At 41.9% G+C, this 15,320-nt stretch overlaps 1 protein-coding gene and 1 pseudogene across 2 annotated transcripts in view; one reads left to right on the forward strand and one right to left on the reverse strand.

Annotated features, from left to right (window-relative positions):
- Nucleotides 1–10,668, reverse strand: part of BUD13 (BUD13 homolog (S. cerevisiae)) — a 24,839-nt gene extending 14,171 nt beyond the window's left edge. The window contains exons 1-3 of the mRNA XM_012658323.1: nucleotides 10,012–10,668; nucleotides 8,065–8,158; nucleotides 3,780–3,864 (exon numbers count right to left, since the gene is read on the reverse strand). Of these exons, the coding sequence (XP_012513777.1) occupies nucleotides 3,780–3,864; nucleotides 8,065–8,158; nucleotides 10,012–10,397 (565 nt within the window). The 5' untranslated portion in view covers nucleotides 10,398–10,668. The remainder of the gene's footprint in view (nucleotides 1–3,779; nucleotides 3,865–8,064; nucleotides 8,159–10,011) is intronic.
- A 2,915-nt stretch (nucleotides 10,669–13,583) lies between these two features.
- LOC105821607 lies at nucleotides 13,584–15,213 on the forward strand (annotated as a pseudogene). The gene has a single exon (XR_001138074.1). The product of XR_001138074.1 is annotated as a dynein light chain roadblock-type 1 pseudogene (transcript).
- Nucleotides 15,214–15,320: the final 107 nt, after the last annotated feature.

Here is a 15,320-nt window from a genome sequence, read left to right on the forward strand (position 1 = left end):
TGGCCTAAACACAAATAGCAGAGTCAGACTCCCATAAATGCTCTGTCCACCCTTCACACACAAATTTTCAAAAGATGCACTAGCAGCACACATCTGAGAACTACTCAGAAAGGCCAAAAGGTCTGCACAGCTCTCTTGCTTAGGGACAGCAAACAAGAACTGATGAATATCTTAAGAACCTGTTTTATTTGCTTATCAAGTAATAAGTCTGCAAAGCATTTTAAATACATTTTTCATATTATACCCTTTAGGATAAGCAGGGCAGGTACCCTTGTTTTACATCATGAACATAGAGGCTCTGAGGAGCTGAGTGATTTCTTACCTAAGGTCACAGCTACTAAGAAGAAGAGACAGGCTAGAACCCAAGTCTTCTAACTCCCAATCCAATGTTCTTTCTAAAACCTCATTTGTGCAGAGTTCCCAGTCAGTGGCTCCTAATATTTAGCCTGGATAATTTCTAGTTTGTATTCATTCTTCTTTCAAAAGGCAAGCTAACTAAATCTGTGCACATCAAAATGAAATGTTGGTAATTATTTATATTTAATCCATGTCATTGTGCTCCTTGTTAGAGGGGAAAAAAATACATCACAAAAAAAAAAGGATCAAGCATTTACTGATCACCTACTATGTGCAAAAGCTTTATATGGATTATCTCATTTAATTCTCACAAGTCTAGGAGACAAATATTGTTATCTTCATTATAAAGATAAGGAAATTGATGCTTAGAAAGATTAAGTAATTTGCCAAAGTCATACTACTAATAAGAGGTGAAGGAGTAAACATCTAAATCCAGATTTGTTTGACTCCAGATCCATGTGAAATATTTAAAATATGTAAATCTTTAAAATAAAAATACATAGTTGAGGAAAAAATAGGTAGTTTGAGACCTTCAATTTTCCAAGGCATAAGAAAATGAAATATTCATAGCAACTGAGACATTTCTAAGATCCAGTTTCTCCTCTCCCTCTATTTCTTGTCAATGAGCTCCATAGCCCAAACACAAACAAAATCTGGGTAGGACCCAATGCATATTTGTCAAATGGATGGATTAAACTAAGTCAACTCCTTTATTTTGGGGGATAAGCCTTTCTGATTGGAATCCACCCCACAGATAAAAGTACTGATGTCTCATGACCCAACAGCAAACCTAATCCATGAGGCTGATAAATTTCATGACATTTCTAAAAAGGAAGTAAGGGTCAGAGATTAGTGAAAATATTTCCAGTAACATATTGGGATGAGGCAGAAGAAAAAGGTGTGTGTGTGTGTGTGTGTGTGTGTGTGTGTGTGTGTGTGTGTGAGAGAGAGACAGAGGGAGAGAGAATGAGTGTGAGTGAGTTCCTAGACATACAGATATGCAGACCAGAAGAGAAGAATTCTCTTTGGAAAAAGAATTATGGAAAAGGGAAACATCAAAAGAAGACAGAATAATGGCCAGCAAACATATAAAAAAAATGCTCAACATCTCTAATCCTCAGGGAAATGCAAATCAAAACCACAATGAGATATCACCTAACTCCAGTGAGATTGGCCTTTATCAAAAAGTCCCAAAACAACAAATGCTGGCATGGATGTGTAGAGATAGGAACACTTTTACAGTGGTGTGATCATAGCCCACTGTAACTGCAAATTAGTACGACTCCTGCAGAAAATAATTTGGAGATATCTCAAAGAGCTAAAAATAGAAATACCATTTGATCCAGCAATAGCACTATTAGGCATCTACCCAAAAGAGCAAAAGATATGCTATAATAGAGACATCTGCACCCGAATGTTTATGGCAGCACAATTCACAATTGCAAAGATGTGGAAACAACCCAAGTGCCCATCAATACATGAGTGGATTAATAAAACTATGGACTACTACTCAGCTACAAAAAACAATGGTGATCTAGCACCTCTTATATTATCCTGGACAGAGCTTGAGCCCATCCTTCAAAGTGAGATATCACAAGAATGGAAAAATAAGCACCTCATGTACTCACCATCAAATTGGTAATAACTGATCAACACTTAAGTGCCCACATGGAAGTAATATTCACTAGGTGTCGGTCAGGTGGGGCGTGGGGGTGGGTAAATCCACAAAGAATGAAGACAGAGCACACTGTATAGGGGAAGGGCATGCCTCTAGCCCTGGCTTGGGTGAGGCAAAGGCATTATTTGTAACCAAAATGTTTGTACCCCTATAACATTCTGAAATAAATAAATAAATAAGAAAAGGGAAACATGACTAGAGGATAAGGCAGAAAATAATGGATAAAACTGAAAGGAATTCTGAAAAAGTAATCCTGAAAATAAAGTTTTCATTCATAAAGCTAAATAATAACGTACTAAAAATTAACTGAGGCAATGGTGATTACTAATCTATAGCTAACCGTCAGTTTTGTTACATATTTTGTTCCAGTCAGAATCGGAGGATAATTAACCTAATAGCACAAACTATTACAACAGAGACAAATCCTGCTTAGGAGCTACTTCTTTCATCTTCCATGTGTCAAAAAGGACCAAGTATGAGAGGTAAACTAGAGCTACACAGCTAACAAGAAGGAAGATCCAGCCAAACACAGTGGCTCATGCCTGTAATTCCAGCACTTTGGGAGGCCAAGACAGGAAGATCACTTGAGGCCAGGAGTCCGAGACCAGCCTGGGCAACACAGCAAGACCCATCTCTACAAAAAATTTAAAAAATTAGCCAGGCATGGTGGTGTCCACCTGTAGTCTCAGCTACTTAGGAGGCTGAGGCAGGAGGATTGCTTGAGCCCAGGAGTTCAAGGTTACAGTGGGCTATGATCACACCACTGTACTCCAGCCTGGGCGACAGAGGAAGACCCTGTCTCTAAAAAAGAAAAAGGAAAAAAAAAAGAAGATCCTTGTTTATGAAAGAATAAATAAAGAAGTGAAAAAACAGCATGCTTTCTGGCCATATAGAGCCTGAATGACACTGGAACCAGGACTGTGACTCACTGGTCTATGTCCCTTAGCAAGTAGACCCATCTACCAAGTTATTGAAAAGAGGGGAATGATTGCTAAGCCTCAAGTGATGATTTACCAAAGAACAGTAGGCTACAAGAATCAAATGCCTACCAGCAATTCAAACTAATATTTATTAAAGGTACCTCCCTGTGCTAGGTAGGGGAAATATCATGGCAAATAAGACTAGTCTCTGCTCAAACAGTTGTGACAAACAAATACCTTTTATCCAATTCTCAAGGGCTCAACAGTTTTTAAAAAAAAAGAGAATAAAATTATTAGCCTAGGAAGAGTCTATAAAATTATTAGCCTAGGAAGAGTCTAAAGTGGACGAGTAGAGGATAATGCACTATAAAATACCAATATTTAAGGGAAGAATAGAGAAATTTACAAACATAAATAAAAAGGACAAAAAACATGGGTCCTTGGCCTATATAGTAGTCACCTCATTCTGAAGGATAAGAAGTAGCTAAAGTCTCCAAATTCTGTTCTGTTTCTTGTAAACTCCTCCCAAAGTCTTGCCTATATACCAAGTGCTCTCCTATTCTGCGTCAGAGAGGAGTAGATGCTCCAGATGAGTCTCTGACCTCAGTTATTCTAATACCAAAACACAAGACAAAGAGAGATAGCTGGTCTCTAAGTTCCTCACTACCTCTGAAGAAGTCCTGAATTCTTTTTCCCACTCTATTTTTCAGGCTCAATGGCATGCTAAAACAAACTATGCATTCCTCTAAAAGAAAAGTATAGGAAAGGAAAAAAGGCCTCCCCTATTACCGGGAAATTTAGATTTATCTATTGATGGAACTCACCTCCCAGAAGCTTCCATTTAGCACTGGAACGAAAGGCCTCCATCTGCTTTACCTCTTCCGGCCGCTCATCCACAAACTCAGCCACCTGTGGGAGTAAGGACTTCCTATGTTGAAGAAATCCACAGGATCCAGTGAAGGAGCACTGTTATCTCTAGAACCTGAAGCTACGACCATTTCTATTCCTAACATAACGGTGCACACATACACAAAACAGTCACGAAGAAACATGCAGTGGTCCTCAGTCATGCTTGCTCCATTAACATCTGATTGTCACTGTATTGGTTTAATCATAGATCCTTCTCTAATTAATTTCCCCCTAAAGGTTAATTTCTTTCATTACAAACCTTTCTATTAACCTTCCAGGAACACAACTGCCACATGTAAGCTAAAACCTAAATTCCATTTACATTTTAATTTTTATGTTGAGTGAAAACATAGGCTGCCTCCAGCCATGCCTATCGTTAATCAAGGACTTTGGGCTCCTATGAAACCTTTCTTGTCATAGGTAGTCACAATGATAGGTTTTCTTGAACCCAACCAAAGGAAGCCACTAAGATGTACATAGAATCATAGAATATTTAAGGATAAAACCACACTTCATATTCTCCATACTCCCAAACAAACAGGAATGTTCTCTGAGGTATCCCTGATAAATGATCACTCACCCAATCCCTCCCGACAGGGAACTCATTATCATACAACGCAGTCCATTGCATTTTTGAAAAGTGTTAGAAAAGTATTATAACAGTTTTATTGAACCAATATCTACCTTCCTATAACTTCTTTGCATTGATCCTAGTTCTGATCTCTGATGCAACTGAGCTCGTTTCCACACCACAGACTTTCAGAGATGGCTGGCATAATAAACTCTAGTTACAGAGTAGCAACTACATGCAAGGCACTGTGTTTTGTTCTTTATTCATATTATCTAACTCAATCCTCACAATAACTCTGCAAAGAAAGACTCCAGACCATTGACTCAAGGAAGTTAATTAACTTTCTCAATGCCACAAGCTAGCAAATGGCAGAAATGGAATTAAAATCCAGGTCATAATTTCCCTCTACTTCTCCCCAAAATCCTACCACCATTCCTCATATAACCTAGTTTTGAGATTTCTCACTAGGCATTAAAAGCCCAGGCTTTCAGGCAAGATAAACTGAGATCTAAAGCCCTAGCTCTGCCACTTAGCATTTGTGTAACCTTGGGCAAATTATTCTAAGTCTCAATTTCTTCATTAGTAAAAGTAGGATTCAAGGGACTGCTATGAGGATTGAATGAAATAATTCACATAAGCTTAGCAGTGCTTGATACATGGTAAATGCTCAATAAATTTTATCTATAGTTATTCTTGTGCTGTGACTGCTATCATAGTCATTATAATTATTTTGCCATTATTATTGGTGGTGGTGGTAATCTTGCAGTAACAAAAATTAATTCAAGAATCAACATCTGTTTTAACCAGTACAGAGAGCAGTGGGGCTAAAGCCTCCTTTGTTTAGCTTTTGGGCCATCATAAAAGCAAAGGACAATATTATAATGGAAAATTATAAAAAAATTAAAACATTTTTTTTTGAGATAGCGTCTAACTCTCTTGTTGCCTGGGCCAGAGCGCGGTGGCATCAACCTACCTCACAGCAACCTCAAACTCCTGGGCTCAAGCGATCCTCCTTCTTCACCCTCCTGAGTAGCTGGGACTACAGGTGCACCAACACCACGCCTGGCTAATTTTTTCTATTTTTAGTAGAGATGCGGTCTCACTCTTGCTCAGGCTGGTCTAGAACTCCTGACCTTAAGCGATCCTCCCGCCTCAGCCTCCTAGAGTGCTAGGATTACAGGCATGAGGCACCATGCCTGGCCAAATTAAAACTTTTTTTTTTTTTTTTTTTGAGACAGAGGCTCACTCTCTTGCCAGGGCTCAAGTGCCATGACGTTAGCCTAGCAAACAGCAACCTCAAACTCCTGGGCTCAAGGGATCCTCCTGCCTCAGCCTTCTGAGTAGCTGGGACTACAGGCACACACCACCGTGCCGGCTAATTTTTTCTATTTTTAGTTGTTTGGCTAATTTCTTTCTATTTATAGTAGAGACGGGGTCTCACTCTTGCTCAAGCTGGTCTCGAACTCCTGAGCTCAAACGATCCTCCCGCCTCGGCCTCCCAGAGTGCTAGGATTACAGGCGTGAGCCACCGCGCCCAGCCCAAATTAAAACTTTTAAATGTCAAAACTATTATAAATGAAATGAAAAGGCAAATGATAAAATATACCTAGAACACATAAAACAGATATGTTCTTGTATAAATACCAAATAAGGCCGGGCCCGGTGGTTCACGCCTGTAATCCTAGCACTCTGGGAGGCCGAGGCGGGTGGATCGTTTGAGCTCAGGAGTTCGAGACCAGCCTGAGCAAGAGCGAGACCCTGTCTCTATTAAAAATAGAAAGAAATTAGCCAAACAACTAAAAATAGAAAAAATTAGCCAGGCACGGTGGCGTGTGTCTGTAGTCCCAGCTACCTGGGAGGCTGAGGCAGGAGGATTGCCTGAGCCCAGGAGTTTGAGGTTGCTGTGAGCTAGGCTGATGCCATGGCACTCTAGCCTGGGCAAGAGAGTGAGACTCTGTCTCAAAAATAAATAAATAAATACCAAATAAATCAAATCCAATTTTCCAAAAAATGGACAAAGAAACAGGAAATTCACAAAATACAAATGCCCAATAAATACATGAAAAATTATTCATTTCTATAGTGTTCAAAGAAACTTGCTCACTTGCCAAATTGGCATAAGTTTGTTTCTTGGTTTTGCTTTGTTAATAATGCTTTAATATTGATGAAGTCGGCAAACTGGCATTCTCATCACCTCTACTAGATGTGTAAATTGGTAGCACTTTCTAGAAAGCAATATGGGAATATAACTCAGAAAGACCATACCCTCTATCTATTAATTTCATGGGAATAAAGAAATAAACAGATACCTATAATGATTTATGCACAATTATTTATCATATTTTAAAGCTGGAAACAACCTATGTGTCCAATAGGACACATTAAATAAATATATATATTGAACTAATATGCAACCATTAAAAATCATATCCTCAAAAACTATTTGAAGGTCTTACTAAAGCATTCACAAAATATTATTAAGTGAAAGAGGAGGCTGCAAAACCACATGAACAATATGACCCCAATTGTGTTCAAAAAAATAAATAAAATACAAATATATATAATCTATAAAGAGACAAAACTGAAGAGATATGCATCCAAATGTTAGCAGTTGTTATCTCTGAATGGTCTCAGTATAAGCAGTTATTATTATATGCTCTTTAAAACTTTAAACTTTCTTATAATTCCCAAATATTCTATCATAAACATGTATTTCCTTTATAAAATAAAAAAAATTGTTAATATTAAGTTTGAATGATTTGTTCTGACAAACTAAACTGGCTCCTAAGATCTCTATTATTTCCCTTCTAATTACTAGGAAGCCATCTTTTAAATAATCTATTTTCAAATTTTACTGAGAATTAATATTAAATACACAAATCTCGAATCCATCTTCATAACCTTTCAATTCAGCCTATCAACAGCTCTTCTTTTTACCTTGTTTCTCAGAAATTCTCAACAATGGTTTCATACATACACCAATGAGAGGTTATTAGCCTATGCTTTTGTCCACCTAGCTCTTATTCATCCTTCAAAACTCGGTTAAGATATTTACATCTTTCACAACTTCTCCCATTAGAATACAAAGTGTGCTACCTCCCCTATGCTCTAATGATACTTGGTATGTATGTGAAATACATCTCCAACATTTATTGCATTGTTGAAATTCAATCATTCGTTCTTGGTTATAATCTCTAAAATACAGACACTAAGTTCTATTAATCTACATATCTCCAGTACTTAGGCAAAAGTATATAATTTGAAAGCTTAGTTAAATCAATGAATAAAGGAGTAAATAAAAAGTTCCCTATAATTGAACCTGAGCATTGCTTTTAAGGTAGATTCCAATAAACTGAACTATGGCTAATTTGAATCATGGCTCCATCACTGATGTTGAGGAGTCCTGCCTCTCTCTGTGATCAGTTCCTATTTCTAGGTTGATGGGGCCCTCCATAAACAGAGAAGTCAGTGTATAGGCATCATCAAAGAACACTACTTTAAACAGCTCTTTGAAAACTGAAAACATTTTTCTGCCCTCAACTCGCCCCCTACAAATCTACCCTACAATGGGAGGAGAGTTTGAGAAGATTGCTTCATTTCAAAATCCAGACAGCCCCAAAGATACATACCACAGGCAAATCTCCATCATCTTCCTCTTCCTCCTTTTCTGGTTTACTGGTAGAGATAGATGTCCAGCTCACATCATCATCCACAATCCGCATCCTAAATGGGAACAACAAAAAGATCAAACAGAAACAGTCATTCTGGATACCAGCCTAAGAACACTTATGTTTTGGTTTTAGGATAAAGCTCAAAAACCTAAAAGATCCTACATGGTGCAGTCTTTGCCTACAGGGCCAACTTCATCTTGTACAACTGCCCCCTCAGTTAACTACTTCACAGTTCACCCTTTGGTGCCTAGAAATGAGCCAAATTCCTTACCACACCAGCTTTCATGTAAACAGTCGCTTCCTGTGGCCTGACCTATTCTTCTCATTCACAGGGGCAGAAAAACAGAAGGCCAGAACCAAACCAGAAAGAAAATAGACTAGCTCTTTGGAACTATGTGATTTCACTGGGTATCTTAGTGCCCCAGGGCTGCTACAAAGTAACATAAACGGGGTGGCTGAAAACAACAGAAATTTAGCAGGGCACCTGAAAAGAACAGAAATTTAGCAGGGCACAGTGGTTCGTGCCTATAATCCCAGCATTTAGGAAGGCCAAGGAAGGAGGATCGTGTAAGGCCAGAAGTTCCAGACCAGCGTGGGCAACATAATGAGACCTCGTCTCTACAGAACTACAAAAAAATTTAAAAATTAGCTAGGCATGGTGGCATGCGCCTGTAGTTCTAACTACTTAGGAGGCTAAGGCGGGAGCCACTTGAGCCCAGGAGTTGGCGGCTACAGTGAGCTATGATGGCACCACTACACTCCAGCCTGGGGGACAGAGCGAGATCCTATCTAAAAAACAACAGAAATTCTCTCCCTGTTCTGGAAGCTAGAGATCTGATATTAAGGTGTCTGCAAGGTCACACTCCCTGGAAAATCTCTAGGGAAAAATCTTTCCTTACCTCTTCCAGCTTCTAGTAGCCCCAAGTGTACCTTGGCTTTTGGTAGTGTAAGTTTGGTCCAAACTCAGCCTAGAGCTTCACATGGTCATTTTCCCTCTGTTACTTTCTCTGTGTCCAAATTCCCTCTCCTTAAAAGGACATTGGATTGGCCGGGCGCGGTGGCTCACGCCTGTAATCCTAGCACTCTGGGAGGCCGAGGCGGGCGGATTGTTTGAGCTCAGGAGTTCGAAACCAGCCTGAGCAAGAGCGAGACCCCGTCTCTACTAAAAATAGAAAAAAATTAATTGGACAACTAAAAATATGTAGAAGAAATTAGCCGGGCGTGGTGGCGCATGCCTGTAGTCCCAGCTACTCGGGAGGCTGAGGCAGGAGGCTCGCTTGAGCCCAGGAGTTTGAGGTTGCTGCGAGCTAGGCTGACGCCACGACACTCTAGCCCGGGCAACAGAGTGAGACTCTGTCTCAAAAAAAAAAAGAATACCTACTTCATGGTAGTGTTGTGAGGCTTAAATAAATTCACATGTTTAAAGTTCTCATAATGGTGCCTCGCAAGAACTGTATGTCAGTTGTTTTTGATAGTAGTACTATTATTAAGAATCGCAGGACGTGATCAAAGGTCTCTGATTCAGGACCAGAATCTTTGGGATTGGGGGACTCCCACAGGCAGGTTCTGGGCCCTAAAAATCCAAGCACAGAGGCTTGGAATCAGCTCCATCATTCTCTACGGGAGAAGACGGAAGGCTACAAAGGCGGGAAAAGAGTAAAGAAAGTTACACCCTGGCTTTAATACGTGGAAGCTACTGCTCGTTGGCGCGAGGTGTAAGCGGGGCAGCAGCAGCAGCAAGCCGGGCTTGAAGCGGTGCGAGGCCGTCGGCTTAGGCAGGGTCGGCGGAGCAGTTAGAAGAGGGAGGCCGGCGGGCCAGGAAGGGCAGGGCAGCGGAGGGCGGAGTCGGCAAGGGTGAGGGCAGCGAGCCGCCCCAGGCCCCGCCCCCCGCCAGTACCGACTCACCCCTTGCCACCGGCCCCGCCAGACTTCGGCCGCTTTTTACGACGCTTGCGACTGGACTCAGAGCCCCCGTCGACGCCGACATCTGCCCCGGACAAGTAACGCTTCAGATACTCGGCCTTGGAGAGCGGCGGAGCTGCCGCCATGGCAGCGGCGAAGGCGGGGAGACGGCTCGGTGCTGGGGACAAAATTCTGGAACGCGAAGCGGATGGCAGCTGCTTGAGGAGGTGGAGCCAGGACCGGAAGTGGCGCGTGTACTTCGACCCGCCCAGAGTGACAGGTGAGGCCCCGCGAAGTGCTTGCAGACTAATGAGGAACGTGCACACCTCCGGAGCCGACTCCACATTCCCATGACGACGCAACCACGTTTCTTCTTTACGTCCATCCATCCATTCATCCAACAAACCGCAGCAAGCGCAGTTCTGGCCAGGAGGCTACAACCAGTCCCAAACAAGATGCTGGCCCCAGCCGCTTGGGAAGCGCAGGAGTGTAGTTAAGAACGCAGGCTGTGGAGTTGCAGCGTACCAGTCTGAATACTGGTTCCCTAACTTACTAGCTGCATGACCTCAAGCAAGTTACTTAACCAAGTGGGAATAATAATGGCACCTGACTCAGAATGGTTCGAGGACTGAAATAATTATTGTGTAAAGGGCTTAGAAGTGTTTGGCACATAATTATCCGTACTGTGTGTTATTTTTATAGCATAGGTACCTTGGGGACGGCGGGGGGGGGTGGGGGCATTTGCTCTAAGAGGCTTCCAGGTACCATTCAAGAGAGGAAGTCAGGAACTCCAAACCGAACATAATTACAATGAAAAATGTGGTTTCCAAAACGTATGTAACTTCCCCACGTTTGATATTATTGGTAACCCCCAGTTAACTCTCGAAGGAAACTGTAAAGTCTTTCCAATGAAAAGAACCTGGATTTACTTCCAGCATAGCAAAAGGGAAACTAGAGAGAATGAATTCTAACGTTCAAGTTTTGGAGAGGGGTGAAGGCTTTTCTTCTTGAGTGGATAGAAGTTAAGAGCTTTACATAAATTATCTCATTTAACCCTCACAATTCCCAGATAGTTTTATTATCATATTTTCCAGATGAGAAAACAGAAGCTTGGAGAGGTTAATGACGTTGCTTGACTTCACACAGCCAGAACACGACTCTTGGGACCAAAGGCTAGCAAAGTGGGGTGCTAGATCTTATATTTTCATTTCATCATGTTAGATTTTTTGTCACCGTTTTAAAGTGTTAGTCAAGTAGGCATAGTTATACTTTATAAATATATGTATCTTGGGATACATGTTCAAACAATTACTTACTCATAGAATACAAAACAGGCTTGGAGATCACTGCCTTGAAGCGTGAACTTTTAACCACTGAGCTATAGTGAGTGGTTGCAGCACAGGTCCAGAAAGGAAAGCAGGCTGGGTCTCTGAGGGCTTGTGAGAGGGGACACTGGACAGAGATGACAGGGCCTCACCAGCTGGAGGGCCCTGTAGGTACCCCACACACAACCCTGCCTTAGCTTCTAGTCCCATTGGGTGTATCTCAAAATGCACGGCACAGCCCTGCCTCCACCCCGGTGTCAGCAAGCATTCAGTCTCCCATTTCTGCTCTAGTGAATATTGCTAATATAGCCCTCTCGGCCTCCATCAACCTATCTCTCATCCATTCGTCTTCTTCAGTTCCACCACTCCCCATCCTACCCAGTCCCTTAGCCTAACAAGACCCAACATGTCTCAACCCTACCTCACAGGGCAGTTAAGCAGAACCAGATGCCATCTAATAAAACAAAAACAGTAATTATGGATTCAAGCTCAAAATATTCAAGAGCTCATGTTCCAGTCAGACTGGCCTAGGAGTGAAGCCTGCCTCTTAGAAGCTCTGCTACCTTCTCCAAGTTACCAACCTCTCTGAGACTATTTCCTCACTTGTCAAATGGGGATAACTTTGCTTATTGAAATCTACTTTTTCCCAGAAATTATTAGCATTTAAAGCAGAAACAGAGACACTTCAGAATTTTTGTGAGGATTATAAGGAAGTACCTATAAAAGCACTTCACAAGTAACTCAGTCCTCACAAGAACTCTACAAAGTAAATGCCCTCATTATCCCCATTTCACAGACTAGAAAAACTGAAGCATTGGAAGCGCCAATACTAAACCTGGAGGTGAACACACAGGATAAGCACTCACTCTTTTCTTGGAACAGATGAAAACACTGTCATTTTCCTTAAAAAGGAGTGTGTAAAAATTTTTAAAAGAATAAAGCCTTAAACACCACTGCCCTAAATTTAAGCAGAGGCACCATTCCCTGCAATGCGACAGCCACATACCACAGGTATACAAAGAAGGAAATACACTGACAATGTTGTAACAACAAAAGGGTTGCCATCATTAAAGCTTTCAGTTAGCCAAGTCAACTGCCCTTTGTGCTTATTCCCAACGCTAACCTCACATCCTCCACTCACTCATCACAGCGCAGACGCACATGCCGTACCCACCCGTATATTCATGGGTCTCATGACTAAACATGGCTGTATTTAACATGCTTGAACTATGAAATAAGAGGCATGCCTTCACAAACAAAGCACTATCCTTTTTTAACATAATCCTAAAACTTTCTGCTTAAATTTCATTCTCATGGCTTTGAACTGAATTTGCACATTCTTGGGCTGGCACTTTGACTGCCTCGTCTCCCCTGGCCTGGTAGCAGGACCCTTCCCGTACCCTGTTACCTACCTATGCTACCTTCACTGCCCTAACAGGGCTTGATCTAAGATGGAAGATTCATAAGCATCTGCAGAGGGTTATCTTACAACAAATTTTATTAATCATGTATCACACGCTAGGGGCTGTGGAGCAAGACAAAGTTAACTAGATGTAAGCTCCCATCCCCACAAGCTTTATGAAGTGAGAATGGAGTTGAGAAATACTTTAAGAGAATGGTAAGAAAGTGAAGAATGCCAGGCCCTGGAAGGGCAGGAGGAAGTACCTTAGCTGGGTTATCCCAGTCTGGCACCTGGCCCTGTCTTTACAGGTTCAGAAACTCAGGCTATCACTTCCCAGTAACTGGTTGGAGTCTGGGAGATCGCCTCACCCAACCAAACACAAAAGAGACTCAGTAATAAACTAGAGTGCCATTTTTTTCTTTCACAATGGAAAAACGAACCTGACACTGGGGTTCACCTTCACAGAGCACACCTACCCCATGGGGAAGTCCATTCAAGAGACCAGATGGTAAATCAGAGGGTTGCTTGGTAAACTCAGATTTCCAAGTCAGTTGGAAACACATCTATAGATAATCTCTTAGGCTAGAATACATGGATAAGAGAAGTCTATTCAAAGTGTTGTACCTTTATAGTTTGAGCTGTTTGCCAACCTGCGTCTCCAAATTCTTAAAATATCTTACTTGCCCTCACTTACAGAAATTAGAGATACAAGTATGGGAGTTAGTCCCACATGACAGTAAGATGCCAAAGAATCCAATACAGATGTCTGAAAGCAGAACTTTTGGAAATACATTTAAGAGGGAAGAGGCAGAGATTCCAAATAAGGAATGATCAAAGTAAAGGGAAAATCAGGGATACAGTATCACAAGAGCCAAGAGAAGGGTTGAGAAAAAATGGTTCACTATCAAATGTGACAGAAATAGAGAATGAGAACATTTTCGAAGTGGAAAATCACTGGTGACTTTTGAGAATAGTTTTAATAGAGCAGTCAGAGTAGATATCTGATTGCTAAGTCATCTCTAAATAATTCTTCAGAGTTGGCAGACGCAGAAAGGCTGGGGACTGGGCTGCGAGTCAGCGACGCAGAGCTACTGAATCGGTCCAAAATGGCAGAGGTGGAGGAGACACTGAAGCGACTTCAGAGCCAGAAAGGAGTGCAGGGAATCATCGTGGTGAACACAGAAGGCATTCCCATCAAGATCACCATGGACAATCCCACCACCACACAGTACAACAACCTCATGCACAACTTCATCTTGAAAGCACGGAGCACTGTGCGTGAAACTGACCCCCAGAATGACCTCACTTCGAATTTGCTTCAAGAAAAATGAAATTATGGTTGCACCACATAAAGCCTATTTCCTGATTGTGATTCAGAATCCAACAGAATAAGCCACACTCTTGGCTCCTTGTGTCATTCCTTAATTTAATGCCCCCCAAGAATAATAATGTTCATCATGTCAGCAGACTGGCACGTGGAAATTGCCTTAGAGCCCACTCAGATCAATCCAGTGACCATGGGTGGGCTGGCAGCTCTGCCCACCCCGCCAAAGGAATCCCCCTGCTGCGCCAGTCTCCCCAGAGTTCCCAGGAGGGCCCTCTGTCCTCACTTCCAGGTTTTGGAGCAAGAGCTTGTGAGAAGCCCACACCCGGCTTCCTCCTGACCTTCAGTTCACTTTGTTGCCCTTGGAAAAAGCTGCTGTTTTTCTTTAACTGAAAGTAACTGAAATGCTTAAAAAAAATAATAATTCTTCAGAGTTAAGTTTGCAATACAAAGCAATAAGGTGGGTGATAACATCTTAATTAACTGATCTCTATTGAGCAAATATCCTGCAGTCTGCACCCCAGGAGTCACCATTTTGTTCATGAGAGGCAGCAGACCACAGTGCAAAGAGCACTGGCTGGGGGAGTTCAGGGCCCTGGGCAGCAGAGTGCTCACTGGTCCTTAACTTCCATGCAACTGTAGAGTCCCTTCCCTCTATGGTTAAATGTGTTTCCCCATTTGTAACTGAGAGTGGGACTAGCTGATCCCAAACACCCCTACCGGCTCTAACATTCACCAGCCTCAGAGCTTTTGCATTTGCAGTTCCCTCTGCCCAGAAATCTCTTCTCCCAACTACTCACATGGCTCACTCCCTTACCTCCTTTCTCAGCTTTGCGTTAAGGCCAGACTATCACCTGCCTGGTGAGATCTTCCTTAGCCCCACTTTCCCTAGCACTACCTTTCCCCACTGCCTGCTTTATATTCCTCCATAACACTAATCACTACCTGATATACTGTTTTATTTGTTTATTGCCAATTTTCCCCACTAGACTCTAAATTCCATTAAAGCAGTGATTTTGTTCACTGTTCTGTGATGTGCTTGGCATAAAGTAGGCAAGCAAACATCTGTTGAAGGAATGAATGAAATGCCAGCTCCGATCCCCAAATTACAGTGGCCACACTGGAGAAAATTTTCTTTAGGAGGCTCAATTCTAACGGCATGATATCACAAAAGGACAGAGTGGATACAGAGTCGAGTGCTGTTTGAAAGCCATCATTTTGATAACTCCTTCACTTGTATTGGACTCTCTCCCCTCAGGAA

The sequence above is a fragment of the Propithecus coquereli genome, unplaced genomic scaffold (genome assembly GCF_000956105.1).
Source record: "Propithecus coquereli isolate 6110/MARCELLA unplaced genomic scaffold, Pcoq_1.0 Scaffold580, whole genome shotgun sequence".
Taxonomy (NCBI): Eukaryota; Metazoa; Chordata; class Mammalia; order Primates; family Indriidae; genus Propithecus; species Propithecus coquereli.